Here is a 22,782-nt window from a genome sequence, read left to right on the forward strand (position 1 = left end):
CACAACTTAATCATCAGCGTATATACATTGAATTATTTACATTATTTATAATCCGGGTGGTGGAATGTGCAGGGGGGGGGTTAGGTTTGGTTAATATCAGCACTTCAGTCATCAACAATTGCATCGTCAGGGAAAAGGACATTGAAACAGTGTAGGTCTGACTTGGTAGGATATTTACAGCGAGCAATGAACATAGTGAATTCAGAAAGCATAAGAACAAGTATATACATTTTATAATTTACATTTTAATATTTACAATCCGGGGAGGTGAGATGTGGACGGGGGAGGGTGTTAGTCAAAAGTTGTAGTTGCCTGGAGATGTTCTTTTAGTGCGGTTTTGAAGGTGAATATAGATGCACTTTCTTTAACACCTGATGGGAGTGCATTCCATATTGATGTGGCATAGAAGGAGAATGAGTTAAGACCTTTGTCAGATCGGAACTGGGTTTAACGTAGGGCCTGGCGATATGGCCTTGTTTAAATATCTTAATCTTTTTAGGCCATATCGCGATACACGATATATATCTCTATATTTTGCTTTGGACTTGAATTAACACTTGATACATATAATCACAGCTGTATGATGATTCTGTGTGTCTACATTAAAAGATTTTTTTCATATTTTTGCTCATTTTAAACTTTCATGCAGAGAAAGAAATCACAACTCAGTCAATTGACCAAAACTGTATTTATTAAACAGTTATTAAGCAATGGCACAAACATTCATGTCATTTCCAAAACAGAAAGTGCAAGATTGGCAGAGACATTTTAAGTGTCAAATAAAAATAAGCTGCATAATAGGAAATCAAATCGTGTTCGTCCTTTCGCTATGTGTTAGGTTATTACGGATGTTATTAAATTCAATTTTTTTCATACGGTGTTGATGTGGAATTGTTTGCCTCGGCATTTTGATGGTGTGGGCATGTGGTACGGAACGGAGATGTTGACATGCGAAGTAAGCACTCTTCATTCTCATTGATTGATTGATACTTTTATTAGTAAATTGCACAGTTCAGTACATATTCCGTACAATTGACCACTAAATGGTAACACCCGAATTAGTTTTTTAACTTGTTTAAGTCGGGGTCCACGTTAATCAATTCATGGTCTAGCAGGTGACTTTTCAAATGATGTTACATATTAGCAGTAATGCTACTTTTTATAGCAACGCTTGTGCCGCATGTTTGATTAATTACGGTTGTTTGTTTGACATATTCCCATTTGAAGCCAAACCACCGCCAGACGATGGACCCCCCGCTGTTTTTCTTGGGAATACATTCTTCTTTCATTCGCACCTTCTTTCTCTCGTATTACCACTTGCACGGCTCTGCTAGCATCACAGCTAATGTTACCCATTCTGCTACCTCCCTGCTCCGCGAGGGCGTATACGTATGTGACGTATGATGTGACAGTATGTGACGTATGTAAGAAGGTGCGCTTTCTAAAGTCTGTGAGAAGGAAACACAGGAAAGAGGGAGAAGAGCCTGTAGTGTAATTTCAGCAGCGAAAAGCAACTGCGTGAGAACTAGGGGTGTAATGGTACACAAAAATTTTGGTTCGGTACGTAGCTATGTTCATTTTCAGTGCAGTAAAAAACAACAAAATATACATGTTTTGATTATTTATTTAACAAATTTGCTAAATCTTCCACCAAAAATATTTTCCTAGTGAAATATTTGATGTGAAGTAATCGGAAACTTGGATAGGTCAATAATTCATAATAACATTGATTTTGATTCGATATTATGTTTTGAGCAATGACAGTTTGAAAGAAAAAAATAACAGCTTTGTTTTATTAGCTAACGTTGCAACTTTTTCTAAATTACATTTAGCCTTTAAGCATTTTTATTTCACTTTTGTTTATGTTTGGGTTTATTTTAATGGTATTTTTAGAATGTGCCGTGGGCCTTTAAAACATTGGCTGGGGGCCGCAAATGGCCTACGAGGCCCACTTTTGACACCCCTGCAATCGATAATAAAAAATAAAATTTGATAAATCTATGGGTAAAAAGCAGAGCCTGGCGACGCATGCGCATTTATTATAACTCTCTCGCTCTCTCTGTCTCTCCCAATCCCTCACGAATGTTGCTGCGTGCAGCACTTTTTGTTTTGTTTTTAACCCCTTTTTAACCCTGAACGTACATTGAACGTACATTGAAAATACACGCAACCCTAACTTAAAATGCCGGACATTCGAGGCATTTAAGAAACTCCACCTGGACAACCCTTTAAAGAGGACATGTCCGGTGAAAAGAGGAGGTATGGTCAGTCTATCGTAGCTCTGTCACCGCTAGCATGCTGTGTGTTGTTTTTTTTTTTTTTGATTGATTGAAACTTTTATTAGTAGATTGCACAGTACAGTACATATTCCGTACAATTGACCACTAAATGGTAACACCCGAATAAGTTTTTCAACTTGTTTAAGTCGGGGTCCACGTTAATCAATTCATGGTGCCACGGTGTGCTTTGTTTACACAACGTGCGGTGCGCTACTTAATATATCCGTGTCGTTCGGTACACCTCCAAACCGAACCGAAACCCCGTACCGAAACGGTTCAATACAAATACATGTACCGTTAAACCCCTAGTGAGAACGTATACTTGAATATCACGATATAGTCATTTTCTATATCGCAAAGAGACGAACCCGCAATATATTTTATCTATCGATATATTGCCTAGCCCTAGTTTAACGTGGTTTGTGGAGCTCCCCCTGGTGTTGTGGTTATGGCGGTCATTTAAGTTATGGAAGTAGTTTGACATGTACTTCGGGATCAGGGAGGTATAGCGGTTTTCATAGACTAGACTCAGTTCACTTTGTGTTCTCAATTCATTCACAATATACTCCATAAGTACTCACAATAAAAATAAATAAATAATACTCGGTGAAGTAAGTTACATTTCATATGGTGAGATGAGTAAGATTATTTTGAAAATGAATGGATGTATGAAATAAATTCCGAATGTTTATCATGGTTCTTCTTGTTTGTACTTTGTAAACATTTTAAGTTTGAAGAGTTTCTTGAAGTGGATCATATTAGTACATTGTTTGATTTCATTGCTTAATCTTTTTTGCGCATTAAAATGCTAAAACTAATACTATTTCAGCAATATATGATCTGTCTGAACAAAACCTTTTAATTAGTGTGTAAACTACTGTAGGGTGGCCTTTGTTTGTTTGTATTTGTTTATTTGCAGTTACATTAAGAAGATGGTTGTACCAGATTTAGCACATGGTAATTTCCATTTGTAGTCCTTTTATCAAAATGTAAAAGTAGAGATAAAGGCATCATGTAATGACAAAAATCTGGCAATTTGTTGTTTTTAAAGAATATAAAAAAATAATTTGTTTATAAATATATGGATAACATTTATCCATAGTCTTTTTATTAGACATTACAAATTCACACCCCAACACAGCTTTACTTAACAATCAGTAATTATGATTTTAATAGTGATAACAATAATCTTAATTATTACTTTGGCCATAATTGACAGCCCAAGATCTCATACATGAACACTATTATATATGGATGGGTGTATGGATGGATGAATGGATGGATCGTCTTCCTTCCGACCAAAAAATATAAATATATATCCAATAATTGGTCAAACTCATTGTATATTGATATAGATTATGTTTCTATTGCGTTATATATTGATATCGTATTATCAGCCAGCCCTAATCCATATGTTGTACAGAAATGATATCCCTTTTGAGTAAAAATAATAGCTTCTGGCAGCAGCTATAAAAGACTAAGTATCCATGGAAGTAGAGTATGTTTACAGCAGAGTAAAATACAATTGCCCTTCTGGAATTCAACATATGCTATTGATAACACTATTGACAGTTGACACCTTTCGTTACTGACCTTTTGTATTTAGTATTTTGTAGTATTTGGTTCATAACAAGAAATCCCTCAAAAATGTGATGTTACAGGAGTTATATGCTGTAAATCGACAGCAGGTGCTTTATTGCAGAAGTCCTCAACCACCAGTCCGTGACGCATTTGCTACTGGGCCGGACAGAAACAATAATTACGATATGATCAACCGCTTTTTCTCCGACTTAACTTTCGCCTGTCCAACTAAACACACCAATAAGCTTGTTAATATATGTATATTACAACTAATTTGCTATATTATATTGGACAATGCACATTAATGAGCATTTAAAATATTAACGTGCCAGATTGCAGCCTAAGGCATATTTTTCATGCTAATTTTTTTGCTGTTTTTATCTGCCACATGTAGAAAGCCGGTCAGGGTAAATAATGCATACGATAAACCGGCCCCTGGTGGAAAATAGGTTGGGGAACCCTGCTTTATTGAATATTGCAAATACAATTTTGTTTATAATTAAGACCGCACATTGCAAATGACAGTTGTATTCACAATGATTGTAGCTGTCCAAATACTTTTGAGCACTTGAAAATGGAGGAATTTTGAACAAAATGGCTGTAATAATGTTAATGCCATATTTTTGTGAAATGAAAACAAATATAATTGTCTACATTTAAATCTTATTGGGTTTGTTTTATTTCAAATCCATTGTGGTAGTATGTAAAAGTATAATCATAGAGACTCACTCTTACTCATTGTCTACAAATTATTGACAATGTAGACGCTGTTCAGTGAGGCAAATGCATTCACAGGATGTTCGCTCCATGCTTTCAACGCTCTTACGGGATCAGAATCCAGCAAACACACATTTTCAGATATCTGAGAACAAAGGCATGCTGAGTATTTTGTAAAACCTGTTGAGAAGCTTGAAGGATCAGTGCTGTGTTTTATGACCCTGACTCTTGAATTAATGTTTGCTTTTTTGTTTAATGTCAGCAAAGTTTATGAGCTTTTGATTTTTTTTTTAAATACAAAAATTTAATGACCTAATAATGTCATTATTGTTCAACATTTACAAAATTTTGAATGACCAGAGATTGTCAGCCAGGTATTAATTTAACCATATTTTTAATATTGTGGTGGAATATAACTGCATTAAATTATATCAAGAGTGGCCTCTACTACATTAAATCTTAGCGACAGTCTGCCAGTTTGATGTAGTGCAAAATACACATGATTTATGTATACTCAACCTACCCGCCATTGCAGTTGATTTTATTCCAATAGAACGAGGGATTATTTGTTAGTTAGGACTTGTAGATTTTCTCTCCCCATTCCTTAACAAGAGATGTTTGGACATTCTGATAGACGACTGCTCCACAATGCTGCTGAGAAGCCCAGCTGGTATCTGATTATTGCTTTTGTTCTATATACTTTGTGTTTGCATGATTCTTAGGTAATTAAATTCCATTTTCATTATACTATATATTTTATTTTTGGCTATTCCTTTCTGGTCGTTTTCACGTAAAGCTAAATGTAAAGTAGAAAGTTTAGGGACTGCTGTAGACTGTGGAGAAATGGAAAATTTATATTTTCAAATTGGGACAGAGATACATTATTTTATTACTCGTACCCTTAAGGCTCCCAAATCAGTTTATCATTAAAGCCAAATTTGTGTTTGTGTGATTTTACTTGATGAAATAAAATGTCTGTTTTTCATTACTCCAGTGTCTGAGCTTCAGGAAGAGGGGATAAATGCCATTAACCTTCCTCTCAGTCCCACCCACTATGAGTTGGACCCTGAGGACACCATGCTAGGTAAGTCCGACACATTCCCTGCAATGCATAAACACTCTTTTTTTTTTAAACAAGGACATGTTTAGAAATTGTAACTGTACCAACTCATTTTGTTTCCTTGGTTGATCAAACAATTTCCTTTAATTCATGTCTCAAAAATGAGCAGGGAAGCGAGGAAACAGCAGACCACTCGATGATGTAAACATAGGGGCCAACAAAAGTGATTACGTCTGCATTGCGCTTACAACAACAATATCACTTATACTTGGTTGATATTCAAGTCACGGAATGTAAATGGAGTATTGTTGGCGTTTTTTGAATGGCTGCTATTGGCTTTGCTGTAAGTGGACTTTTAATTATGTTTATTTAATATTTAGAATGCATATTTTTAAAAGCTATCCATCGTCATGTCTTTCATATTGATTGTGAACTATAGGCAGCATTTTAAAAAGTGCAGTTCCCCTTTAACAAAAGGCTAAAGGGCCTGCGTCAGAGCAGAAAGTAACCAGCTAAGAAGAGGAAATTAGCAAATAGAATAAGTCCGGAGAGACAATAATATCCACTATCTGTGAGCGCCACACTATTCTATTCGATTCGTAGCGGTAACGATTCGAATCAGAATCATTTCTCGATTCAAAAATATTTCTCGATTCAAAACGATTTTCGATTCAAAATCTATACTTTTTTCGATAAAATTGGATTCTAGTTCTGATGAACTATATTCTGCCATAAAATAGATAAACAGCTCTGATCAGTTCATGGTACAAATATATACTATCAGCATAATACAGTCATCACACAAGTTAATCATCATAGTATATACATTGAATTATTTACATCATTTACAATCCGGGGAGTGGGATGAGGAGCTTTGGTTGATATCAGAACTTCAGTCATCAACAATTGCATCAACAGAGAAATGGACATTGAAACAGTGTAGGTCTTACTTAGTAGGATATGTACAGCAAGCAAATAACATAGTGAGTTCAGATAGCATAAGAACAAGTATATACATTAGAAATACATTTGATTATTATTATTAGGTTATTTACAATCAGGGGAGATGGGATGTGAATGGAGGAGGGTATTAGTAAAGGGTTGAATTTGCCAGGAGGTGTTGTTTTAGAGCGGTTTTGAAGGAGGATAGAGATGCACTTTTACACCTGTTGGGAGTGAATTCCACATTGATGTGGCATTGAAAGAGAACGGGTTATGACCTTTGTTAGATCGGAATCTGGGTTTAACGTGGTTTGTGGAGCGTCCCCTGGTGTTGTGGTTATGGCGGTCATTTACGTTCTGGAAGTAGTTTAACATGTACTTCGGTATCAGGGAGGTGTAGCGGATTTTATAGACTAGGTTCAGTGCAAGTTGTTTTACTCTGTCGTCCCCCCTGAGCCAGTCCCCTTTGGAGAAGTGGGTTGGAGTGAGGTGTGATCTGGGGTGGAGGTCTAAAAGTAACCAGAGTAGATTGTTCTGGGATGTTTGGAGTCTAGATTTGAGGGTTTTGGAGGTGCTGGGATACCAGGAGGTGCAAGCGTAATCGAAAAAGGTTTGAATGAGAGTTCCCGCTAGAATCTTCAAGGTGCTTTTGTTGACCAGAGAGGAGAGTCTGTAGAGGAATCTCGTTCTTTGGTTGACCTTTTTGATTACCTTGGTTGCCATTTCATCACAGGAAAGATTGGCCTCTAGAATGGAACCTAGGTAGGTGATCTCATATTTCCTGGTGATAACGATGTCACCCACTTTTATAGTGAAGTCACTGACTTTCTTAAGGTTGATGTGGGACCCAAATAGGATGGATTCCGTTTTACCTTAGTGTATGGATAGCTTGTTGTCAGCAAGCCAGGTGAAAATATTAAGGTCAGAGTGCAGTGTTACTACACGGACGTCAATCTACGGAAATTACCAAAGACGTTCAGAGTGGAATATTCAAAACGACTGACTGAACTTGTGGCATATTTAAATCTTTTGTGGAGTTTGCATGTTCTCCCCGTGAATGCGTGGGTTCCCTCCGGGTACTCCGGCTTCCTCCCACTTCCAAAGACATGCACCAGGGGATAGGTTAATTGGCAACACTAAATTGGCCCTAGTGTGTGAATGTGAGTGTGAATGTTGTCTGTCTATCTGTGTTGGCCCTGCGATGAGGTGGCGACTTGTCCAGGGTGTACCCTGCCTTCCGCCCGATTGTAGCTGAGATAGGCGCCAGCGCCCCCCGCCACCCCGAAAGGGAATAAGCGGTAGAAAATGGATGGATGGATGGATGGATGGATGGACAGTATTTTCACTTACTTTGCAGATTTTGAATATGACTGGATAAGGTTTAGTAGATACAATGAAATACAATTGAGCATATAAAGTCAACTTGTTTTTCCACTCTATTGGTACTTTTACTGAGTCATAACTGAGATTCTGTGTATCTGTTAGAGGAGAATGAGGTACGAACCATGGTGGATCCGAACTCCAGGAATGACCGGAAACTGCAAGAGCTCATGAAGGTCAGTGGTGAGACAGTTAAAGACAATTGTGCTGACATCTGGCTACACACAACCTGAGTCAGTATCTACCAACAAATACAGGTTTCCCAAACAGAAAAGGTGAAATCTGAGAAACTGAAAGAGTGGGATTGACGAGATATAACATGTTCACAGTATTCAATCAATCAATCAATGTTTATTTATATAGCCCTAAGTCACAAGTGTCTCAAAAGGCTGCACAAACCACAACGACATCCTCAGTTCAGAGCCCACAAAAGGGCAAGGAAAAACTCACAACCCAGTGGGACGTCAATGTGAAAGACTATGAGAAACCTTGGAGAGGACCGCCGATGTGGGTGACCCAAAATTATAACGTTTAATTTTCTAAAATCAGCATGCACTGACGAGCCAAGGTTACGTGTGCTGCTTCAAAACTCTCGTGAAATTATAAAGCATTTAATCATGGATATAGTGATATATTACATGTGTAATGAAGTGTATATTGTCTTTAACATTAGTACCCACTACAAGGAGGATGCTCCGTCTCGTTTTTCTTTTAGTTGCTTGTACGCTTTATACAAATGGAAGCAACACACGTAAATCAACTTTGTGATCTGTCGTTAAATAAGGATTAAAACGTGAGATAATGTTGTACCTTTTGTATGACACAGAGCAAAAAGTCTTACTTGTCAAAATTGTCCCATCAGCTAGAGGTTCAACAGCGATCCAAAACCGCACTAATGACTGACTGTCATTAGTGCTGGCGGGAGTGTTGCGAAGCCCATTTTGATGTGTCTTTTTTAGTAATGTTGAGTGAAAATAGCAGCATGTTTAAGTTCTAACATACAGTACAGTAAGTCCTCTTATAGTGTGTTTTAAGGCAGCAAGGCAGTGTTGTTGAGTTTTGGAAAGGACAGCGCACAACCGTGACGTTATCACAAGTCTCCGTTTGAGCCGTGTAAACATACGCTAAACGAAGAGTTTTGGAAGTCTACACTTTTGCCAGCATTTGCAGAAGTCTGTGTTTTTAAGGACAAAAATATGTCTTTGCGTATGGACAAGAGGCCTAAACGCAGAGATAATATGCCGTAATTAAGTATCCTTGTTTGTGTGGATATGGCCTTCGGGAACAGTCTTACTACCCAATAAACATAAAAAATATAAAATTAATACCATAAATCACACAAAGCATCTCCAAAACAGACTGACACAGCTATGACCAGCGCAAAACTACAATATTTGTTGACTTAAACAAGTTATAACTGCCGCAACAAAAATAACTGTTTCCAGTTGGCTGCTTAGCGACAATGTTTTAACGCAATCGAAGCAAAACTCCCTGCCCGAAATCTGCAAGTTCACAGTAAGAATTGCTAACATGCTAACATTAGCTTGCATTTTTTATTGCAAGTTTTTCAGTTATACGCATCACAGTCAAATAACTTGATACGTGACACATGATAACTGTTAGAATGTTATTTTTTTTTGTCAATTTTTCTGCTGTACACCTCACAATTGTGTACCTGACACATAACTAACCTTAGCATGTTAGCATGCTAACATTATCTTGCTAGCTTTTTTAGCTACTTTTGCATGCATACACTTCGGAGTCATGGTACTCTTTGACATTCTAACTATCTGCATGCAGTAGCATATAAATATGACTTGCGCGTATCAGCGGTCCGAGCCTTTATGCGGCTTGCACATACAGCATTGTCACTGTACTCCTCCCGAAATTGCATATTCTATTTCATGTATTTAATAATTATTTATTTACTCATTTGTCTATATATTTATTTATTGATTTATTTATGTATTCATTGTTGTGTTACAGAGTTGTAAAAAATGTATTAGTAATTGCTATGATATGAAAAGGGATAGGATTAAATAAGCTCTGCTTCTACTCCTTTTCAGACATTCTGTAATGAGAAACTGTAATTATGTGATCTATCATATTGTAATTGTATGTATGTTCAGAATAAACTAACACTATAACCACCATAAAATATAGTTTGATATAAGGCCTTCTACTTTTCAGGAGCAAAACACTTTTACAGCTAAGTATTTCATAAAGTGCTACCAATACCTTTTTATTTAACATATTTAGCTCCAGAAATATAAGTCCTTTTGAAAAAACACTATCTAGAGAATTATGAATACTCAAAAAATAAATATAGCAACAAAGTCACTAAGTTGGCAACACTGATCCCTTCTGCTGTGCCCCCCTATTCTCCAGACAAGGTGTGTATGGGGTGTGTTAAGATGAGTTACAATCTACTAAAAAATGCTGTTTCTTGCAAACTGCAAATAATGCAGATTTAAAAAAATATATATTGCCATCCAGATCGTTATTACAGTGTTTTTAAGACATGTTGCAATATAATTTTAAGGTTATATTGTCCACCCCATTAGTAAATGTAATTGGATCAGTTCATAAACACGTTAACGCACATATACACAAAGTTAAAGTTCCTATCAACTTGTAACAATTCATAGCAAAGCAACAATACAGGCACATGTTTACGCCCTGCCAATGATGTCTTGAATATGTCACAAAAGCACTGCTTTTTAAATTTTTTATTGAAGTCAGCATTATTTACGTATAATGACAATTTAAATAACTCAGGTGTCTGCATGCAGGTGTGTGAACAGAACATGAATGCTTGGTTTTCATCAAACCGCAGTAACACTGATATTTGATGCTGCCCAAGTCACAAGTTTTATATATTGTGATTTAAATTTTCCCTCATCCCAATATGAAATTACTAAAATATGTTTCACCAATGAATGCATTCTGTCATATGGTCATGTAGGTGTTGATCGACTGGATAAATGATGTTCTTGTTGGGGAGAGGATCATCGTAAAGGATCTGGCTGAAGATCTCTATGATGGACAGGTCTTGCAGAAACTATTCGGTGAGGAGTCAAACCAGTCAGCGTGTTAGATTTATATGCTATCTTTTTTAATAAGTTCCTAATGATTATGGTTGTATCTCTGGGTGTGCGCATGTGCGTAAGCTGTTAAAGATCAGGTTGGAACTGAATCTGTGGGTGAATGGACCAAGATTACAAATCCATCAACTTTTCCGGTGTTCTTGTACCTGTGATTGTGATTGCTTTTGGATTTCAGAAAAACTAGAAGGTGAGAAACTCAATGTGGCAGAGGTGACACAGTCAGAAATTGCCCAGAAACAGAAGCTGCAGACTGTTTTGGAACGCATCAACGATTCACTCAAACTCTCCACCAGGAGCATTCGCTGGAATGTTGACTGTAAGTAACAATGATAGCCTTACAAGCTCTGTTGTTTTCAACATTTTATTGTAGGACTTCCAGTATGGACCACGCTGAGATGTGTGTTGAGTTGGCTCCCGCTGCAAACTTTCCATGTTCACTTTTAAACCTTGTCACTTAAAGGCCCACTGAAATGAGATTTTCTTATTCAAACGGGAATAGCATGTCCATTCTATGTGTCATACTTGATCATTTAGCGATATTGCCATATTTTTGCTGAAAGGATTTAGTAGAGAACATCCACGATAAAGTTCGCAACTTTTGGTCGCTAATAGAAAAGCCCTGCCTTTACCGGAAGTATGTGCGCGTGACGTCTTGAGTTGCAGGGCTCCACACATATTCTCATTGTTTAAAATGGAAGCCACCAGCAGTAAGAGCAATTCGGACCAAGAAAGCGACAATTTCCCCATTAATTTGAGCAAGAATGAAAATAAAATAAAATAAAGCGACAGCTCCCGGCGGCGGCAGTGTAATTAGACACATTTACTAGGATAATTCTGGAAGATCCCTTATCTGCTTATTGTTTTAATAGTGTTTAGTAAGATTTTAAAGATTGTAAAGACATACCTCGAGGTCTGATGGCTGCGGTGAGCACACAGGTGTCTCAGAGAGAAGCCGAGGAGCCAAGCTCACAGCTGCCGCTTTTGACAGCTGCTGCAGGCCGACGAATAGTCCACTGATTTCTCCGGTAAGATATATATCACAATTTCCCCATCCAAAAACACGCTGGTTGAGGTAGAGAAAACATGTTCGCTTGACCGCTCTGCTTCACAACAAAGAAACACTTTGTGTCTCGGTGCTAAAGACAGCTGCAATCCACCGCTTTCCACCAACAGCATTGTTCTTTAGTCTCTATTATTAAATGAACAAATTGCAAAAGATTCAGCAACACAGATGTCCAAAATACTGTGTGATTATGCGATTAAAGCAGACGACTTTTAGCCGCTAGTGGTGCAGCGCTAATATTTCCTTACAGTCCTTGACGTCACGCGTACGCGTCATCATTCCGCCACGTTTTCAACAAGAAACTCGCGGGAAATTTAAAATTGCAATTTAGTAAACTAAAAAGGCCGTATTGGCATGTGTTGCAATGTTAATATTTCATCAATGATATATAAACTATCAGACTGCGTGGTCGGTAGTAGTGGGTTTCAGTAGGCCTTTAAATAATTTGAAGTACAGCGAGGTAGTATCTTTTTGCACTTTGTGTGAGACTTTAAAACGACTCTTGTCATGTCGAAGGCGAAGACAAAATCGTCTGAAAAGCATCCGCCGCCTCATGCTAGCATAACAAAGATGGAGATTTGCTCGATGCTAGCAGAGTTGCGTGCTGATCTTGTGAAGGACTTTTAAAACTTTGTTTGACTCTTTGTTTTTTATTTGATTTCCTGTTCTACTTGTCCAAGACTATGTATTGGGCCAAATCTTTAGATACCCTCGAGAGTAAATTTACATTTAATGCCTAACTTTTTTCTTTCAAGCAGGGGTAATACAATTTTACCCAGGTTACTAAAACTATCGGCCAAATTTGGCATGGCTGAAGCTTGACGTATGCGCTGCGTGTATGCCAGCTTTGACCTACAATTTATTGTAGTCACACTGCCCACTCATATTTTATGTGCTGTATAGTTCACTGCAAAACTAGGCAACATGAAAAATATTTTTGAAGTGATTTTTCTTTTTTTTTTTGACAAAAATCATGCCAAAATTTGATAAAAAATATTGATTTTTGGTGATTTTAACATTCATGTCGAATGCACCTCTGATCAGCTGACTAAAGAATTTACTATTCTAATCAATACTATTCTAATCTAATCACTATTAGAATCTTTGGATTTCACTTAGTCCATAGCCTATCCGACTCATCAGCTTGGGCACGCATTGGATCGTATCATCTCCCATGGACTGTCTGTGCCTGTTATTGATGTTCGTAAAATTGCTGTTTTGTAATGATGTGTCTGAGAACACGTGATGCATCCGGATATTGTTTCCACTGCCCTAAAGCAAGCTGTAGTCAGAGCACTCTTTTAAAAGCATAACCTAAACCAGTCCATTCTGTCCAATTTCCGTCCAATATCATATCTCCCTTTTTTGTCCAATATCATGGAAAAACTTGTCCTAGCTCAACTTCAACCATATCTTTCCCTCAATAATATTGCTAACAAGTTTTAATCAGGATTCCGACTTGCTACAGCACAGAACCAGCATTACTAAAAGTTCAAAATGACATTCTTATAGCCCTTGACACTTTGCTGTGCTTGTACTTATGGATCTCACAGCTGCTTTTAACACTGTGAACCATGCAGTCCTCATTTCCCATCTCATTTCCCGCCTACGTAGATCTGTGCCATAATGGTTTTCCTCATATCTCTCCAATAGGACCTTTTCAGTAATTATTAATGATCTCTCCTCTACAGTTGCTGCACTTTTTTCTGGTGTACCCCACGGTTCAATTAATGGGGCTATTATATTTACACTTGCATGCTCCCATTAGGTTCAATCATATCTATATACAATGAATTACCATGAATTGATTAACTTGGACCCCGACTTAAACAAGTTGAAAAACTTATTCGGGTGTTACAATTTAGTGGTCAATTGTACGGAATATGTACTGTACTGTGCAATCTACTAATAAAAGTATCAATCAATCAATCAATCAATGTTAACTTCCACTTTTATGCTGATGATGTAGTACAGCTCTATTTGCCTGTCATGCTAAGTGACAGAAATGCAGTTGATTCCGTCGATAGCTCTCTCAATGACATTTAAATGAAAGCAAAACAAAGAATTTTGTTTAGCCTTGATGCACTACATAGTGCACCAAGTTTTAGCACCCCAACCCTCACTCCTGCTGTGAAAAATCTGGTGTGATATTTGACTGTGACCTTAAATTTGACAAACAAATTAACAACAATAGGAGCAGGTTTTTTCCAGTTGAGGCAGGCCATTCATTTTTTCATCAGCCCAAGATTGGACTACGGTAATGCCCTCTCCAGTGGACTAAATCAGTCACTCCTCCACAAGCTCCAGCAAATACAAAATGCAGCTGTTCGCCTCCTCATTGTTGTTCTTCTCTTTTTTTAAGCCATGTACTGTCCGGCCTCAGGATACTTTACTGATATTTTAACTGTTTGCAACACATCTAAGAAACTGTGTTTGTCTTTGCACACATTTTTTAAAAATACCAAAGACTAGAGTTTAAAATGGGGTGATCGTTCTTTTGCCGCGACTGCACCCAAGTTATGGAGCTCACTCCCTCTTGAGTGGCGAGCCGTTACGAAGCTAGAAGCTTTCAAATCCTAACTAAAACATACTTGTTGTCACTGTTTTTTTTAACTGTTTTTAAAATTTTCTCTTGCTTTAACTTATAGCTGTAATTTATAGCTTTAACTAGGTGCTATACAAATAAACCTTGATTGATTGATTGATTGTGTCCACTTAAACATTGGCGTCGCATAGTAGTTCCCTCAGAGCAGACAGACATTCTCACTTACAAATTGGGTATAAACTTTCCAATGACATGTATTAGGACTATTACTCTGAGTATAACGTTCTTGCTTTCTGGGCGGTGCATACTCTAGATCGCTTTTATTTTTTTTACATTAATCTCAGTACCTTCTGCAGACAGCCCGTCTCCTAGGAACGTTATCTCCTGTACACCAGATTGACATTTGGCATGATTTAGTTTCAGTTAATTTTCTTGTATCTTCTAAAGCACTTTTGTCATTACGTATAGTATTTGTAGGGTAAAACCCCAGATGACTACATCATCTACGTAAATAAAAAAACTCCTTGCTGACCCTCTAACATGGCTCAATAAAAGATCTTAGATGCTGGGATTATTCTAAATAAAATTGATACCTGCCAAAAGGTGTGATAAAAGTGCACTACTGTATGCTTTTGTCAATACAGCTTTTTCTGCCAAAACCCATAAGCTACATCTTCAGTAGTTTTAAGAAGTATTTGTCTTCTCTCATCTCACTTGCGATCACCTCACTCTTTGGTATGTGTTTGTGCTTATGTTTTAATATTTTGGTTCACCTCACTAAGATCTGTGCAGTTCTTTTTTTATTTTCTGTATCCACACACGCCATCGATTTACCCCACTCATTTGGTTCTTCCACCTTTGTAATCACTTGTAAGTGACACTTTTTGTCCAGTTCAATTTTAAGACACTTGCAAAGTGGCGCTGGGACTCTACTTGACGCATGCACCACAAGTTGAATCCTAATAGGTCAATTGTAGGCATCCATCAAAGACATCACCATAGTTGCTCACAATGTATGCAACTGACTGCCTCTACTGCTTCAGGACACCTGACATTGTCAAAAAAATATATATAAAAAATGGATGGATGGACGAAATTCAAATTCTTTGACGCAACGCCCCTTAGCAATGATTTACGGCCCTTCGGTAATACAGAAAACAGCACAATGTAATCTTAGCCCTTTACAGTCATTTTTAATCTACAGTGTTTTGTCAATTATAGTCTTTTGGTGGCACTCTCTTTTGTTTGCAATTTTAGGCTCTCTTTCTGTCTTTCTTTTTGACTTTCATTGCATTGATCTCGGTCATGCTAATCAGGTTTGCTTGTGCACCTGTGTCAATCCTTAGTGTCACTAATGTACCATTTACTGGAAGTGTTTCAGTTCATATGTCTTCATTAAGTGTGTTTCAATGTTCTTAATGCTGCTCAATTTATTACAATTGTCAGATGACACCAGGCCCACAAACAAAGTTGAACTCTTTTCTGTTTTTCTGTTTCCTAGACTTGCCGTATGGACTTGAGCTTTGATTTGGATAACTATTACTTTGCAAAGTGGTTTATTTTCCATTGTATTTGGAGCATCTTTCGCCATAAGCTGGACATTGTTGGAGTTCATGTTTGTAACCACATCGTTTGCAGGAATATTTCACATAATGTGTCTGTCTTTTGTGTTACACTTATTTTTACTTTGAAGCTTTCAGCTTCAAGTCAGTCACAAAGTTGTCATCAGCCTCCTCTGTTTATTGCACATGTGACCGGAGCACGAACCTATCAAATACACAGGTGTTTTTCAACGGCCAATAATACCATATTTCCTTGAATAGCCGCTGGGGCGCTAATTGATTTTAAAACCTCTTCTCACTCCTGCGCTTATTTATTCAAGGCATGTAAGCAGGCGCTAATAATTGTAAAACCTCTTCTCACCCCTGCACATACCAATGGCATGCAGTAAAACATTGAGTGTGATAAATAGAAAAAATATTAAAATATTCTTCTGCGGCTGCGGCCCGGTGGTTTGGGACCACTGCTCTACAACATCGCGCCCATCTTCACACCATGCTATCTGCGTGTCGGTAGGACGCATGCATTTTGCTGCTTCTCAAACGAGATTGCAATGCATACTTGCTCAACAGCCATACCGTTTACACTGATGGTTGTGATATAAACAACTTTAAAACTCTTACTAATATGTGCCACACTCTGTGAACCCTAACCAAACAAGAATAACAAACACATTTCTGGAGAACATTGGCTCTGCAACACATAAACGCAACATAAGAATTACCCAGAATTCCAATGCATCCATGACTCTTGGCTATATTATACACGTGCCCCCAACCCCGCCCACCTCAACCGGCGCATGGAGAGGGGGGAGGGGGGGTTGGTGCTAGCGGGTGTATAATATAGCCAAGAGTCATGGATGCATTGGAATTCTGGGTAATTCTTATGTTGCGTTTATAATGTGTTACAGAGCCAATGTTCTCCAGAAATGTGTTTGTTATTCTTGTTTGGTTAAGGTTCACAGAGTGTGGCGCATATTAGTAAGAGTGTTAAAATAGTTTTATATCACAACCATTAGTGTGATCTGTATGGCTGTTGAACAAGACCCCTGGTTTACACATAGTAAAAGCAAAATTAAACTCCTCTGCCATTTTGAAAATGATGGCAGGGGAAGCGCCACTCGTGACGTCACGAATCTGACCCGGCGGTAAAAGTAAGCATGCGCTAATAAATTTGGGGAGCGAGTTTTACTCGGCAGTAAAAATGCCGAGCAAAGCGAGACCAGCGTGCAAGTAAATAAAAAAAAAAAAATAAAAAAATAGAGGCAGCTCACTGGTAAGTGCTGCTGTTTGAGCTATTTTTAGAACAGGCCAGCGGGCTACTCATCTGTTCCTTACGGGCTACCTGGTGCCCGCGGGCATCGCGTTGGTGACCCCTGCTATAAACTATAGATGTTTACCATTTAGAAATTAAACATCCACAACAAGCATTGCTCAAGTGTGTAGCTCAACACAATTAAACCTAAATTGTGGCTTTATCGCCCTCTACTGGTCAAATTTAGCACTACATGTATTAAAAGAGGTTTGATCGCCAGACTTAAACAGCCAAAAAACAACGTGACCACGAACACAAAAGACACCACAAAATCAGCAATTTCAATACATTAATACTTTGTTGTCCAGTCGCTGTTAAAAAAACAAATTTTTGCAATTTATTTTGATTATTTTCTAGGTCGATAGTAACATCTTTTTCTACTCACCCCACTGCTACATCATTGTGACACATGACACACTGTTTTGCTTTTGCTCCCTGCGGGGTGACGGGAGTACTGCATACATCGGCAATGGTTTCCTTAAGCCTATTTGAATGATGTTTGGCGGGCCAAATTAAAAGCTGTGGCGGGCCGCCATTTGGATAGACCTGCTGTACATGTTTAGCTCTATTGACCGTATTACTTGTGGTTTTGTCGGACATGTAAAATGTCGTTGATAATACATGTTTTTTTCCTTTCCCATCATCAAGCGGTACATGCAAAGAGCATAGTTGCAATCCTGCACCTGCTGGTGGCGTTGTCACAACACTTCAGAGCACCCGTCAGACTGCCAGACCATGTTTCCATTCAAGTAGTCGTTGTCCAGGTTTGCAAATAGTCTTTTGTTCAAAAACATTTGTCCATGTTCTTGAATTGTTGGTTGATTTCATTTGCAGAGTGGTAAAACCCATCTTTCTTTTTTGGCTTTCAGAAAAGAGAGGGCATTCTCCAATCAAGACAAATTCAAGAAGAAATCACTGGCAACACAGAGTAAGTTTTCTCGTTTGCCTCATTATTTACACTTGAAAGTACATTATGTGCACTGCAGGTAACCTTGTCCAAATAAGTAATTTCCTCCTGAAACCCAGCGTCCTCTACAGCAGGGATGTCAAACATACTCCCCGCGTGATAGGTTTGTGAATATAAACATGGTCTGGATTTTCTTTGTGAAATAAACTCCTTTTCTAAATGTGTCCACTAGATGTCGTAATTGCGATTGTTTGACAAGCAAACTGTTTCTATCCAGACTGAGCAAGTATGCCAGGCAGGAAATAAACTGTAAAGCATGGCTGTGGCTCATTCCCCTCGATCCAACACCGAACACATCGTTCTCTGGCACCATCATTGCCGCAAAATGTCTGTCAACAAAGAGAAAAGAGGACGCAGAGTGTTCCAAGAAAAACTGTCAGCCTCCTATTTATTCACCATGGGAAAGCTGTGTTTGTGTTCCCATCTTGTTTCGGTGCTGAAAGAATATTACCTTTGTCGCCATTGTGAGACTCTTTATTTCAACAAATACAACAACTTGCGATGATAAGAGAGAAGGTGAATGAGTGGTGGTTCTGAAGAAGCAGCAGTTTTTTTTGTAGTCATAGCTGGGAAATCTGTGGCGCTGCAGTGAAAGGTAGCTACCTTATCGCTAATAAAATTGCGGTGGCTTCAAAACCATTTAGTAAGGGTGAATTTGTGAACACATGCTTGCTGAAGGCTGCGGAGATTGTGTGCCCTGAAAAGCGCCAGGCTTTTGCAAATATCAGCCTGACAAGAAATACAGTGGCAGACAGGATTTCTGATCTTTCTGGGGATTTGGATTTGACCAGTTGAAGCACATGGTAAAGACATTGATTGCGTTTTCAGTTTCAATTGATGAAAGCACGGACATAACAGATGTTGCACAATTGGCCAATATTCATCTGTGGAGTTGATGACACTTTAACCAAGGAGTTTGTATAGTTGGTGCCAATGACGGATACCACAACAGGAGTTGATATGATACCACAACAGCAGTCGATATTTTCACCACTCTTGTCATTGTGCTCGACAGAGTGAGAGTGGACTGGTCCCACGCTGTAAGTCTGCTTACAGATGGTGCGCACTCAATGGTCAGAAAAAAGAAGGAGCTGCAACAATATTCAGAGAGAAAGTGTAGACTGCAAATGGAGGACTTGCTTTTTGGACTTTTAACTGTACTTACATTAGGAGTCTCTGTGCTGCAAGTCATTAAAGATGGATAATGTCATTAGGGTGATTGTCCAAACTGTTAGTTTTACCAATTCCAAAAGTCTTGATACTTGAAATAATAGATTCGGAGTGTGATTTAGATTTGAAGGGAACATTTGCCGTGGCTTGGACACATTTTATCATTATCTCTTGCCATGTTACCCCAACTTGACATTCCTTGCTACAAAAGTGTTGTGCATGTTTGGAACCACATATCTTTTTTAAGAAGTTTATTCTCTCATGAGCATTTATAAAACAAAGTTATTCTCAAGGCTCACGCACAAGCACTTACAAAATATCCTGAAATTGTCTGCCACTCAAGATGTGACACCTGATATTGATGCAATTGGGAAAGCTAAAAGATGCCAGGTTTTAAGATTAGTAATATGAATAAGATTTTTTTCCAGTTCCGGTTCCACTTTCGATTCTGGTTAACGATTCAGATATTGACATTGTATTTTTTTGGTATGTTACATTCTTCAATTGCACAGTATCCAGTGGTTTTATAGCAGCTGACTGAAAATTCAACTAACCTTCTGCCAGCAGTAACTGGCCCGCCCCATTACGATACCTCCTCTTCAGTGACCTGCAGTTGTTCTTCAATACCACCTGACTGGAAGGGCAATCCCAACAATAATTTCCTACAAAGGGTTAGCATTGTATTAATAGGCAAGAGGTCTTCTGTTTACACACGAAACAGCATATATTCACTCATTGTATCAATACCCAGCAGTACTCTTCTGCTGTTGAGATTATTGTGTTATAATATGTCGTCACCAGGGAACTCTTACTGATGATGCCCAGGTTATTTGAATACCCGAGATGTACCTGTGCTTCTGTAATCATGTTGCAATAGCTACGTCTATTGTTGAATCATTTCTAATCCCACCATTCTCCACATTCCACTGTGATTGAATTGGAAGCACTTGACTTTCATTATCTCATGATTTCTGTGGGGATTCAAGTGTGAAATTGTGAATAGGATGAAATAACCTCAGATTTTTTTTTTTTTTTTTCAAATTTTTCCCTTCTCCCTTTTAAATTGTTTGTCCTTTTCTCAGGGCTTTCTCCGGAAGACATGGTATGTTGCTATGAGTAGCAGATTACCAAACAATTTTATTCAAGTGGGCTTAATCATGTGTTCCACGTTTTGCCACAGAACGCGATGCTTTTGACACCCTGTTCGACCACGCTCCAGATAAACTGAATGTTGTCAAAAAGGTAATACGACTTCTTTGTGACATCACAAATTCATCAGCAACTTCTGCTATGATACAGTTTAAAGGAAACTGCGCCTTTTTTTTGGAATTTTGCCAATCATTCACAATCCCTATGTAAGACAAAAACAAATACGGTTTTCTTTTTTGTGCATTCTGATTTGTAAAATATGGCATATATGAGGATCTTTCCTCCAGAAGGTCTTATTTTCGTCCATTTGATGTCAGATTAACCAAAAATTTAGCTGTTTGGCCACAATACCCAGCAATATGTTTGGAGGAAAGAAGGTGAGGCCTTTTCCCAGGAACACCAAACCTACCGTCAAGCATGGTGGTGGCAGAATTCTGCTCTAGGCCTGTTTTCCTGCCAATGGAACTGGTGCTTTACAGATAGTAAAAAGGACAATGCAGAACGAGGATTACCTCCAAATTCTTCAGGACAACCTAAAATTATCAGCCCGTAGGTTGGGTCTTGAGCGCAGTTGGGTGTTCTAACATGACAATGACCACAAACACACGTCAAAAGCGGTGAAGGACTGGCTAAATCAGGCTAGAATTAAGTTTTTCGAATGGCCTTCCCAAAGTCCTGACTTATACGTGTGGACAATGCTGAAGAAAGAAAGTCCATGTCAGAAAACCAACAAACTTAGCTGAGTTGCACCAATTTTGTCAAGAGGAGTCGTCCAAAATTCAACCAGAAGCTTGTGGATGGCTACTAAAAGCGCCCTTACCAAAGGGACATGTAACCAAATATTAACATTGATGTATACGTTTGACCCAAGAGAATTGGTCACATTTTCAGTAGACCCATAATAAATTCATAAAAGAACCAAATGTCATGAATGTTTTTTGTGACCAACAAGTATGTGCTCCAATCACTCTATCTCAAAAAAATAACAGTTGTAGAAATTATTGGAAACTCAAGACAGCCATGACATTATGTTCTTTACATGTGTATGTAAACTTTTGACCACGACTGTATGTATGTACAGTATATAAAACGTTGGTGAACTTCGGATGTTTTTTTAAATGTATTTATTTATTTTTATTGTCTTGTCCAGCTTCTCAGGCAAATCATATAGTTGCTATAGATGCCCATATCGGCTGTTCAGATGCAGATGTTTTTTAAAGCACTGAATCGGCGGAGGCAGCACGGTGGATGGAACAGGGGTTAGTGCATTTGCCTCACAATACGAATGTCCTGAAAAGTGATGAGTTCAAACCCAGGCTCGGGATCTTTCTTTGTGGAGCTTGTATTTTCTCCCCATGACTGCGTGGGTTCCCGCCGGGTACTTCGACTTCCTTCCACCGCAAAAACCGGCACCTTGGGATAGGTTGACTGGCAACACTAAATTGGACCTAGTGTGTGAATGTGAGGGTGAATGTTTTCTGTCGATCTGTGTTGGCCCTGCGATGAGGTGGCGACTTGTCCAGGGTGTACCCTGCCTTCCACCCGAATGCAGCCGAGATAGGCTCCAGCACCCCCCCGCGACCTTAAAAATAGACAAGTGGAAGAAAATGGATGGATGGATGAATCGGCGGAATAGAGCGACTCCCACTGGCGCCATTGTCAGCTGAAATTTTCAAATATTTATTTACGATTTATAATGCATTAAAAAAGAAAAACGTGCTGGTCCCACATAGGGCTTGTGAATGCTAGGCCACATTAAAAAAAAAAAAAGTGCAGTTCCCCATTAAATACTTCATGGTCATGAATGTCTTTCGTTTTTATTATAAGAGGTTTTTTTGTAAAACGTTCCTCTTCAGAGATTTGTTAGAAACAAGACTTGGTTTGGCCCTACAATAGTCAGGTTAAATTCTGAATTTTCAGGGAACAGATGTTTACTGTCTGAGGTCTA

The 22,782-nt window shown here is 38.4% G+C and overlaps 1 protein-coding gene across 3 annotated transcripts in view; it reads left to right on the forward strand.

The window, feature by feature from the left end:
- The window catches only part of parvaa (parvin, alpha a), a 52,851-nt gene that overhangs the window by 2,262 nt on the left and 27,807 nt on the right, over positions 1-22,782 (forward strand). For all 3 annotated transcript variants that reach the window (XM_061917380.1, XM_061917379.1, XM_061917381.1), the window contains exons 2-9: positions 5,572-5,661; positions 8,065-8,135; positions 10,925-11,027; positions 11,242-11,382; positions 18,197-18,312; positions 18,418-18,476; positions 20,768-20,787; positions 20,866-20,927. In XM_061917380.1, the coding sequence (XP_061773364.1) occupies positions 5,572-5,661; positions 8,065-8,135; positions 10,925-11,027; positions 11,242-11,382; positions 18,197-18,312; positions 18,418-18,476; positions 20,768-20,787; positions 20,866-20,927 (662 nt within the window). The remainder of the gene's footprint in view (positions 1-5,571; positions 5,662-8,064; positions 8,136-10,924; positions 11,028-11,241; positions 11,383-18,196; positions 18,313-18,417; positions 18,477-20,767; positions 20,788-20,865; positions 20,928-22,782) is intronic.

This window comes from Nerophis ophidion, linkage group LG12, assembly GCF_033978795.1.
Source record: "Nerophis ophidion isolate RoL-2023_Sa linkage group LG12, RoL_Noph_v1.0, whole genome shotgun sequence".
Lineage (NCBI taxonomy): Eukaryota > Metazoa > Chordata > Actinopteri > Syngnathiformes > Syngnathidae > Nerophis > Nerophis ophidion.